This window comes from Medicago truncatula, chromosome 3 (assembly GCF_003473485.1).
Source record: "Medicago truncatula cultivar Jemalong A17 chromosome 3, MtrunA17r5.0-ANR, whole genome shotgun sequence".
In the NCBI taxonomy this organism is placed as follows: domain Eukaryota; kingdom Viridiplantae; phylum Streptophyta; class Magnoliopsida; order Fabales; family Fabaceae; genus Medicago; species Medicago truncatula.
In genome coordinates this window covers 34,711,398-34,723,034 of record NC_053044.1, presented here as the reverse complement: position 1 = coordinate 34,723,034, position 11,637 = coordinate 34,711,398, and the positions used below count along the sequence as shown (strand labels likewise).

The 11,637-nt window shown below is 34.1% G+C and overlaps 1 protein-coding gene across 1 annotated transcript; it reads left to right on the top strand.

Moving 5' to 3' along the window:
- The first annotated feature begins 7,255 nt into the window (after positions 1 to 7,255).
- On the top strand, positions 7,256 to 10,433 carry LOC11417976 (uncharacterized). Its single transcript, XM_003600769.4, has 2 exons — positions 7,256 to 7,884; positions 9,815 to 10,433. Exons 1-2 carry the CDS (start codon positions 7,460 to 7,462, stop codon positions 10,041 to 10,043), a joined length of 654 nt encoding a protein of 217 aa, XP_003600817.2. The 5' UTR covers positions 7,256 to 7,459; the 3' UTR covers positions 10,044 to 10,433.
- Positions 10,434 to 11,637: the final 1,204 nt, after the last annotated feature.

The window sequence follows — 11,637 nt, the reverse complement described above, 5'->3', positions numbered from 1 at the left end:
TTTTATTGGAAATTGTACATTCTATGTTTTAGAAATTTAAAATCTTATGATTTCAAGATATAATTTATGTTTTACTTCTATTTTTAACTTCTTAACTTGTGCCCTCATGACAAGTTAACAGAGCCCTTCTTTCATTTATTTTTCTTGTATCATTTATTTAGGATAATTTTGTAAAACAACTTATAATATCTCTTTCTCACACAAAATTAATTAAATTTGTTAATACGTGTAAAATATTCAAAACGTCGTATAATTTAGGACTGAGGGAGTATTATATTATATATATTAGTTTATATAAATGATTTCTTGTAGTTTGAATGGTGCAAACTAAGTGGCAGAAACTAAGATTTCGTCAAAAAGATGATACAAAACTCATTTTTATGAAAACAAAAATGATAAAAATTGAAAAGAAAACTAAGCTTTTATGATACTCAAAATGATTTACAAAGTATAAGGTTGTTGTTGTTACAAAATTGGATGTATATAAGTTGAAAGTGTTTCATTTTGACTATCATAAACAATGTATATAAGTTAAAAGTGTTCCGTTTTGACTATCACAAACAATGTATATAAGTTGAAAGTGTTTAATTTGAAGTGACAATACATTACAATGTGTATAAGACGGAGTTTGAACATCGAATTTTTCACTTATTCACTTTTAAAAAGGGTAAGTGTTTGAGCTCGTGAGGTTGAGTATATTCCAAGAAAGCATGTTGCCTGCCGAGAACTTTGACTTGAATCTTTTCTTGTTGAATTGAAGATAGAAGTCTTGAAACCTATGTCATTGATGATAGACAACAAATCAAACATCGATCTTGAAACTAGATTTCACATTTTGAGGGATCAAATGATGAAAGAAAGACTTCAAGTGGTATATTGTCCTATTGATGTGCAAAAGGCAAATATATTGACCCAGACAATAAGAGTTTGATTATTTTGAAGAGCTTAGAGCAAAGCTAGATGCTGTTTCTCTTCATGATTTGAATTAAGGATCATGTTATTTTGTGTTAGTTTGTAATTCAAATATTTGTTTGTAGTTTGTTAAAACTATCTAGTTAGTTATTGAGTGTCACAATGAGAGTTACAAATGTTTTGTATAGATAACTGATGCCAATATTTGAAAACATACGGTTTGCAAATCAATTTTTTAAAGGAAGTTTTGTGAATCATTCTCTCTAGCTAAATGAATATTCTCATCTAATGAAAAAGTAGAGTTAGTGTAAATATGCCAAGTCAATTTGAGTGCTATTCACAACAACCATTTTAGTTTTTCGAGTATATTTGGAGGAGAATTGGGTAGGTGTGTCTTTGAGAAGATTTACAATTTTCTTTCAAAATTGTGCGAGATTGCATTATTAAAATTTGTGAGAAGCCTTTTGTTTGTCTAATTAAGGGAAACTTTTTTTTTTTTTAAGGAAAACATGCTTATAGCATTTCATTTATAATAAGAGTTTCAATACAATTGAATATATTAAAATAAACTGCGGGATTAGCTAAAGACGTGGCCTCCATTGCAAGAGCATGAGCAACCACGTTGGCTTGTCGCCTAACAAACTCCACCCTAGAGTTAGAAAAGAAAGTACTGAATAAAGAACGACGGGAGGAAATAATGCATCCAAATTCGGACAAGTCGTTTCTAGTAGAAAGGAAGGCTTCAGTTGTCAACTTAGAGTCTGTTTCGAAATCCACATTGTCAAACTGCATATCACTCAACCATTGCAAAGCAGAGTGCAGCCCTAAAGCTTCACCCACTTCCACCGGAAAAGTACAAGGGTATGTCATAGTCTTAGCCAGAACAAACGTACCTTCTGCATCGCGAACACAGATACCAATACCTGTACGGTTGACGTGAGAAGAGAAGGCTGCATCGATGTTACATTTGTATCTTCCGGCCACGGGAGGCTGCCACGTGATTCGGTGTTGTTGAGAGGTGGAGGCCGTTGTTGGTTGATGATTCGATCTAGATACAAGAACATCCGGAGCATTAGCCAGTTGCCAGTCTGCAAGCATGTTTCTAGCACGCTCGACAACCGCGGCACTTGTTTCTGTTACATCATCCCACACTCTGAGATTGCGGTGCTTCCATATACTCCATAATACAGATGACATACGTTGTGTTAATTCAACCGACAAAGTCTCTAACAGATAAAATATAGCTTCCGAAGCTGAGGTAGTGGTAGAAAGGGCGTGTTGCACGAAACCCCAAAGACTTGTTCTATTCCAAACCTGTATAGCAAAAGGACAAGCAAAGAAAACATGCATAAGATCTTCATGATTGGAGACGCAGCTGGCGCAATTAGTTGAGCAAGTAACACCTTTATCCAACAAACGGACTCGAGTCGGTAAACAACCCCGACACATGTGCCAAATTAAATTCTTGACTTTCGGTGGGACTTTTAGATTCCAAATACCAAACCAATACCCCGGTCGCCAGTTATAAGATGAATCAATCAGTTCTGATACACATAACCTGTAAACACTACGAACAGAGTAACGTCCGTGCCTTTCCGCTTTCCATATAATTCTATCCTCGTCAACCTGAGAAATCAGTGGCGTATGTAGTATTTTGTTTGCTATATCATCACTAAAAATTTGTCTAACCACCTGTTCATTCCAGGTTTTCTCATAAAAATTCATCAAGCTGTTAACAGTAAAATTATGAACAAAGTGAGCACCTGGAATATCACTACTAATAAACTCCCCATTTGGCAGCCATGGTTCATTAAGAATAGGAATAGTCGCGCCTGAGCCTACACTCCATCTAGCACCCCCACGCACAATAAATCTAGCACGCATGATGCTGCGCCAAACATAGCTGGGGTTGTGCCCAACAGTGGCCGTGAGATTGGAGCCAGAGGGGAATTTATAAATTAACGATCATTTTATGACATAAATAGTTATTTGTCATTGTTTATATTTTATAAAACACCATTTCATGAGAAAAAACATCATTTCATTGTTTATAAGAATTATATTAATTTTTTAACATTTTCTTATAAAAAATCATCAATATTCTTTAGCATGAGCAATAAAAATTCAAAAAAAGTAAATTTTATTTTACCAACGCTTTTGATAAATAAGATTTAATTATTATAATTGTCAATGATAGAAAATTATTCTTTTTTCTTTAAAAAACAATTAATTTAAGTATTAATTTAAGGCTTTTGTGTATCGATACACTCAAAATGTTGGGTGCATCATAGAATTTGCCATCTAACTATGCTTATTCTAGTGTGAAAGTTTTTTCAATTTAGTCGTTAATTTCTTAATAGCATGAAATGAATTGACACATTTTATTATTTAGAAACCACATCGACACATTCTAGAGACGCACTCAATCAAGGTTGTTGATCTAACCATGACCATTTGATCAAATTATAATTATTTTGTCTACAATTGTCCTCCGAGACAGTTGTCCAATTAGGATTTGAGATCTAAAATTCTAATCATCATACTATAAAGTCTAACTCATGGTCCTGAAACATATGATATCTTATCTTATAACTTTATTAGTTTTTTTTATACATATTTTTTAGGGAAGTCTTTTTTTATACATTGTCATGTACTGGTTGTTCAAGGAACATTTTTTAGTCCTCGTGAGTTTATGTTAGTTTTTTTTTTTTAATGGCAAAATATATCATATAAATAAAAACACGGGAATCAACCCAAAAGTACAAAAGGAACTAGATAAAGACAAATAGAAACCCAACACCAGTAGTGCACGGGATACAACCAAAAGGTACAAATAATCACGAGAAAAATGCGAAAAAAGAAAACACATACTAACACCAAAATGGCACCACAAAAACCGGCCCCCACAACCACAACAATCAACCCCTCAAGGAAAAACATGTTGCCAAGCAAAACCAAGCAGGGGCTGTAACACCCCGTTTTCCCAATATAAAAATTTCATTTAAATAATCAGAGTTTTCCACATAAACGGAATGCTACACTTCTTAAAAATCATAAACGGAATAATTAACTAATTATCCATCAAAATTCAATAACAAAATATTCAATGCTTTGCAGCGAAATTTATATCAACATCTAAATAGTCTTTGGCACGAAGGCCTCATCATAAAATATCTCATAAAAATCCAGTCTAAAAACATAGTCATAATCTTCATAAAGTAATACGTAAGGAATAGAAAATAGCCACAAAGTTCTCATCCTGTTACGTATCAGAGCACCTAAAGACACAGTGAGAGATAGCCACTCACGACAGCAATCAACAGCTACTTATTCTCGATCACCTGCAAGTTACTCATACAAAGAGCAACATTTCCAAGCAGAATGGGTGAGATTTCACATTCAATAATAATAAGCATATAATTCATCAAAAACATTTAACAACTTATACTTCATTAATTAAGAACATTACTCTTCTTATAAAACTTCATTAATAACACAATCTACTTCTAATCATCATTAACTTCATATTCATTACATTATACACAACGTCATACAGCAACATAACCATCACATCATAATATCATTTTATAATATCATATACTTCACATCATAACATCATCATATAACAACATAATCACATCGTAAACAACATAACAAACAACATAACAACATCATAGTCGTCATCATAAGCACTTCGTTAACGACACATGAATAAATAACAACTTAACAACAACGACACGACTTCAACTTAACAATGCAACTTAAACTTCTTACACATCTTGAACTATCTAGACAAAATGCAACTATGACCTCTTAATCATGTATGTGGTACCAACCAGGGCATCAAGCCCCCAACGTATAAGCGTAAATAGGCTCACAGTGCATCAAGCCCTCAACTTACTGGGCATCAAGCCCTCAACATAATATGTATAAATATACATTACAGGGCATTAAGCCCTCAACTTAAATGAGTATGCAATGGACTCAACATCTTACGACTTAACAACTTAGACATCTCATATGACTCCAATAATTTGGATCAACATCTTACAACTTAACAACTTAAACATCTTAATGGTATTAATTCATCACAACAGCAAGACAACATCATTTAAACATATGCAGCAAGTCACCATCAATAATAATCATCATATATAACAATTACAACTTCATATCAACGTCTTTCACATTATATAAATATTTTCACATTTAATCATCAAAGTAAAACATCAATATTAATCATCTTATTCATCCTCTCTGAACCTCATTATAATCATTAACAAATTCATTCCGACCCCAAGGGTCGACTCACAGCATGGGTTAAATACTCTTAAAACACCCTAATTGAACTCATAGTACTTCTAGTTTTGAGGTTTGAAATTATCCCATAAGTTTTGGATTAACTTAGAAATGGTTATACTGAAATTTCCTAAGATTTCACTAAGACCTCCTTGGAGTATTTTCATCATATCTTAAAAACCAAAAATCATTTTCAAGTGAAACCAATACCACTAGAAAGCTAACACAATTATCTAAAACTTTCATGTTTACACCAAAGGTCAATTCAAAACAAAAACGTGTGAAAAAGACGCAAGAACATGAAACAGGGTATGCATCAGACATACTGAAATTACAGATTTTCTGTCAAAATCGCCTCACGATCACTGGAATCGCCTCACGATTTCGACAGCATCATACATGCTAAAATCACATATTTTTCTGCGATTTTCTACCATGGGAGCCTCATTGGCTCCGTTTCTTGACCCTAAACTCTCCAAAATCGTCCATAATCATCACCATATGATTACCCTATCATTAAAACGTTAATCCATCACTACCCTACCTGATTAACCACTCTTTTCACCGTTCAATTCTATGGTTCACTTTACCCTACCCTAGGTTATTTCTCTCAAATTATAATCTCTCAATAATCAAATTGCAATTCAAACCCTAATTCCCAAATTCCAAAACTACAACCTACAACCTGTTAAATCCAGTTTCAGAATTACATACTCAGAATTACTGAAGGTCACCCTTACCTTAGTATTGATGATCGGTGGTCTCTCTCCCTCTTGGTTCTCTTATTTTCTTGTTTTCTCCCCTTTTCTCCAAAAAGCAGTTTCACGTAAAAAAAAAAATCTAAACCTAGTTTCCTCCTTATATCTCTCCTCAATCCACTTTATCTTATTTCCTCTATTTCCACTAAACTCTTCTAAATTCCAAAATAGCCCCACATCTCAATATTTATTTTATTTTCAAATCTTATTCTAGTAAATAATAAAACAAGTCTTTAAATAAATTATCAACACATCACATAATCATATAAAATCACATAAATCATCAAAGTGGACTCTAAACTCTATAAAATAATTAAATAATTAAAGAGGACGTTACATGGGCCACCAGCCAAAACACCTCACAAGGCCATCGCCCCGCACCCACAACACCTCAAACCTTACCAATACCAGCACAAGACATGTTGCACCCCCGACTTGTATAAGGAGCAGAGACACGCAAAGCTCTTAGCTTGGAACCATTTTCAAGAGGCGAACTTCACCTGATCAACAATCAACTCGACAGAAGGAGTCCCTCGAGCAAAGATCAAATCATTGCGGGAGTTCCAAACAGACCACACAACAGCAAGCCAAACTAAGTAAACCTCGACCAACTCTATTACTGAATCCCAAACCAAGGAAACCCTCAAAATGACCTAAAATAGACGAATGAGGAACTAAATCTCACCCCAACCACGTAGCTATGGAATACCAAATAGGGGCAACATCGACACACTAAAAAAAAAGGTGGGCCGCCGACTCCTCAACAACCCCACAAAAAGCACACACTGCACTCCTCGGATCCACTAAGATCCTTCTCCTAAGAAGATTGAGGCGGGTAGGCACCCTATCCTGAAAAAGCTGCCAAGCGAAGGTAACCACCTTACTAGGAGCTTTAGACTTTCAAACCCTGGATAAAGATAAGACCATAGACTGATTAAGGGTGTTTTTATCTTAAAGGACACGAGAGAGCTGACCATAAGCTGACTTAACCAAGTAGACACCCGAAGAGTCGAGGTTCCACTTTCACATATTAAAGGAGTCAAAAAACACATTGCCATCCACCACCTACACCAACTTACCCATCAAAAGGGGCAAGTTTATGTTAGTTAATAGACACATTGTATAATATATAGAAATCGGAGGTCGAACCTCGTACACCACATTATTTATTCACGTTTTTTTTAAGAGAATTATTTATTCACGTTAAAAGGTGAATTTTTACTCATTAAACTACTTAATAAATATAAACAAAAAAAAAAACATTATCCTTCCTTAAATTGATTTGATTATTCACATTGTTTGGATCTCTTCTTCTTCCTAGAAGTCGTGTGAGAGAGGAGAAAGTGAAGCTACCAAATTAATAACTCAGAGTTAACGTGTAGATCTCTTTCTAAAACCGCATTACACACTTCACATCACTCTTGCTTGAATCCGCATAAAAAAACTGCGCCTTTTTCTTCTTCTTTCCAACAAAACCTTAATGGGTATTCATGATCTCTATCTCCCAAAGCCATGACATGAAGATTCTCAACTTTGGTACCATCGAAAATGTCCTTCACGTAGGACAAGACAAGTCTCACGTTGTTGTTCCTGTCGACAATATCGATAATGTTTCTCCTCGGAACTCTACGGTAGAGAATGTGGGAGTGGGAGTGGGAGTGTGTGAGAAAGAGAGAGTGTCTTCTGTGTCTGTGTCTGAATGTTGTGTGGAATTGGATCTGGAGAGTGTGGATAATGTTGATGATGGTGTGAAGAGAGATTGTAGGATTTGCCACCTCAGTATGGATATGAGAAACCATGATGATGACCAACATGAATCTGGGATTCCTATTGAACTAGGATGTTCCTGTAAAGATGATTTGGCTGCTGCCCATAAACAATGTGCTGAAGCTTGGTTTAAGGTCAAGGGTAACAAGTAAGTTCTGCATTGTCAAATTAACATTGTTTCTTAATTAGGTGTGTAATGGATTTGTGTGATTAGTTGTGACATAATAATAATTACTTTGTTGTTGTTGTTGTGAGCTCTGTGGCACTGACACTTATGATGATGGATGACATATCCGACACAACACTGACACAATGTGATTACGTTAAATTAATCTATTATTCCAAATTATTACCGGTGTTCACGTGTATGTATCACTATTAGTGCTTCATAGGCTGTGAGTACCTACTATTTGAGTCACTCATGTAGTCATGTCACATGTGCTGAATATTTTCGGAGATTTAGATGGTTAGATTGTCTTTTTCAGAACAAAATACTAGAATGAGACATGCTATTGGAAAAGTATCTAATCCAGATAAAAATGATATGCTTTGTGTTGTAAATAGTTTGTAGGTCCAATTAAAGCACAATTATGATATGATTTGTCCCTATTTCTTAAAAATTCAAACAAACATGACTAGGTGCATCAGCATTTGCATAGGACTGTGTGATATAAAGTGATACCTGCATCTTGCAAGTTTCACTTGTTTTCACCTCCTGTTCTATTATTCAAAAATCAAGTAAATTATTTGTTGTGTCCAAGAAAAGGGTTAAGTGGGTATAGAGGAATATAAAGTTGTTTGAAGTGAGTTATTTGAGCTTATGAAATTGTCTGAGAGAACTTATGATAACAACTTATATTGTGTTCATAAATTGTTTTCAGCTTATCTTTAAAAGGTCTCAAGGACAGCTTATGAAAATAACTTATAAATTACACGAAACAGTTCGACTGTACTTCATCTTCTGTTATAGAAAGAGTTTATTCATAAGCTCAAATTAAGTTGTTTATCCAAAGGTAGAAATACTTGTCTCAGAGCCAAGGGCGAAAATTCAGTAGAGGAAATCCCAGTGCACACCATGTTTGATATACTTTTATGACTTTTCCTTCGTAAGCTCTCAGATTGTTTCCCTATTGGAAGGAAGTAGAATCTTTGTTTTTATGTGATGTTGCAGATACAGTTTAGTCTTCTACATGTTTTTATATTGCAAGTACTTATAGGATGGATTTCATGTGGAGAATGGGATTAATAATTGTCAAATTGTACTTATCCTAATTGTGATTTGACGCTAGAAAGTCTGAAAATTGATAATGGCATCTCATTTTCTTATTTCTTATATTCCATTTTGGGTTTGGAGTTGACCAATTGTTCACTCTGCTCTGTTAAACTACTCTAATCTGTTAGTCATTATCTTATTTAATAGACTGGCCAACTATCACATAAAAGTTGGGCCATAGAAAAAAGAGTAACCTTTTGATTCATGTGAATTTGGAAAACATCTTGGAAACTCTTGTGGCTGAATTTTGGATATTGGCTGGATCAATTCACATGGCTTTACCTGTCTGATGGTACAATATTGCTCAGGATTAATAGTTTTCTTTCAACAGATCATTTCAACACACCAAAGTGTGTCAATTTTGACCAATGTGAATTCAAGCATGTACCTCGATTTTAAACCATTTTTCTGTGAGTTTGATTAGTAATTGGTCAAGTCCAAAGGTAGAAAAAGTGACAAATGTTGGTTAGGATCATCAAGGGAACTTTGATGTATAGGCTGTAGTATTGCATCTCAATCTATTGTCTTCGTTTCTTAATAGCACGTGTTGTTGGTATACTGCTATTTTTTTGTTAGACGGACAAATGGTAGTACTGTTAGTTATTTATGCTGGAAGTGAGGATTGAACTATCGACCTCATTATCACTCCAGTCCCCCACCCCAACCACCAAGCCATCCTTATACTGCTACAAATACTTCTAATTGGATTACTTGTATACATGTATGTTTAAATTTCTTTTAAAGTTAACTGTTTTTATTCTTTTGGCAATGACAATAACAAAAAATTTACATGTACAATTTACAGAACTTGTGAAATCTGTGGATCCATTGCTAGAAATGTATCTGGTATAGTTGAAGTTGAAATGACAGAACAGTGGAGTGAAGCTAATGATGCATCCGTTCTACCACCAACTAGACGTTCCCCACCGGTAGAAAATCAACGCCTACTCCACCGGTTCTTGAATTTCCTACTTGCCTGTATGGTTATTGCCTTTGTCATATCCTGGCTTTTTCGCTTCTATTTGCATTCCTGAAATCCTATAACTTCAGGATATAGAAGGTTGATTGAGGATTTGTGGCCAAATCTGTGACCATTATAAACACGGGTACCAAGTTCAATTCACGTGTCTATACTCTTCATACAAGACAATTGATATGTTCAAGTAAGTAACAAGAAGGGTCAATGCTGCAAAAATATTTTTGTGGTTGGTTAACAATGTAACCAGCTTCCAAACATAATTTAGAAAATATCTCATATTTTTCACAACATGCAGGAACAGCATTATGAACTGTTATTATAAGTTATAACTTAGTTTCCTTGTCTCAACTGTTTCTTATTGTCTTCTCATTTGGATTATGTTGGTGAAGATTTTTTGTTTGATATTAAGGAAGAATTAATAAAATAAGGTTAGAAGTTAAAAGTACAAATACGGGCCAACCCGCTTGCTACTGGGCTACAAATTAGACTGCTGCTTTTCCCACCCTATGAACTTCTTGCGTGTCCTATGCAGTTCAGATTATAGAATCCGAACGGCATAAACTCCCCATAAAACCTCCAAAACATGCTGAAACATTTCAGATTTTAAAATTTGAATAGGATGCACGATAAATTCGTAGGGTGGGAAAAGTAAACAATCTACAAATTATTATCACTGCAGGCTGTGCGGGCCAACAGATCAGCCTGGCCCTTTTTTTTTTTTTTTTTTTTTTTTTTGCATTTGTAAAACTTTTTATATTGATGGTGCATATCAATTAAAAAGGTTTTAGCTAAATGTATTTTCTTTTTAAGTTTATTATATTTTTGTTAATAAAGTTTAAATTGGATAATAATTGTCGAAGTTGTTGCTAATATTATTTTTTCGAAAATTTGCATGGAGATGTTGATCCGAGAATGGTTTCTCACACTCAATTCTCCGAGTTTTAACTGTATAAACCAGAAATAAAATTGTATCACGCAAATATTATCAATAAATCCATGCATAAATAAGAATTTATCAATGTTATTATGCAAATCATTCAAATAACAAATGTATGTACTATTAAGGGTATTTGAAAGGAGAAAAAAAAAAGGTCAGCCCAAAATCGACCGGTTATTTGAGTGTTTTTTTTTTCACTTTATGTTCTTTTCACGTCCTCTCTGATTTGTATTTTATCTCTGTTCGAATTTTATAATGTATATGACGTTTTTTAGATTATAAAATCCAAACAGTATTTAGACAATTTTGTTCATATTCAACTCAATTTATTAAAAGGACAAAATTTAAAATTGACAAAAAAATTTAATAATTGAGCCTAATTTATTAATCAAACATGATTTCATAACACATTTACAATACCGTAATGCTATGTAGTAGAAAATGTTTGGCAATTAAAGTTAAATATGTAGTCCAAGAAGATGGAGGGTGAAGGCTTGTCATCCCTCTAACGCGTTCTCTGAAGAATTTGAGAACACAGTATGATAAAGTAGGAGAAGGTCGAAACTAATTTGAACAATCTCATATCCAAAACGATCTAGTCACTAGAATACAAGATGGAGATGAACAAACTTACATATTTTATTGACTGAATTACATGTTTGGATTGACCGTAGATAAAGTCCATGTTTAACTTTTCTATAAATAACCTTTC

Bases quoted from the DNA above. Each gene is read 5' to 3' on its own strand.
- LOC11417976 (XM_003600769.4), top strand. From the start codon at position 7,460: ATGATCTCTATCTCCCAAAGCCATGACATGAAGATTCTCAACTTTGGT. The intron at 7,885-9,814 runs GTAAGTTCTGCA...TACAATTTACAG, and splicing joins TTTAAGGTCAAGGGTAACAA to AACTTGTGAAATCTGTGGAT.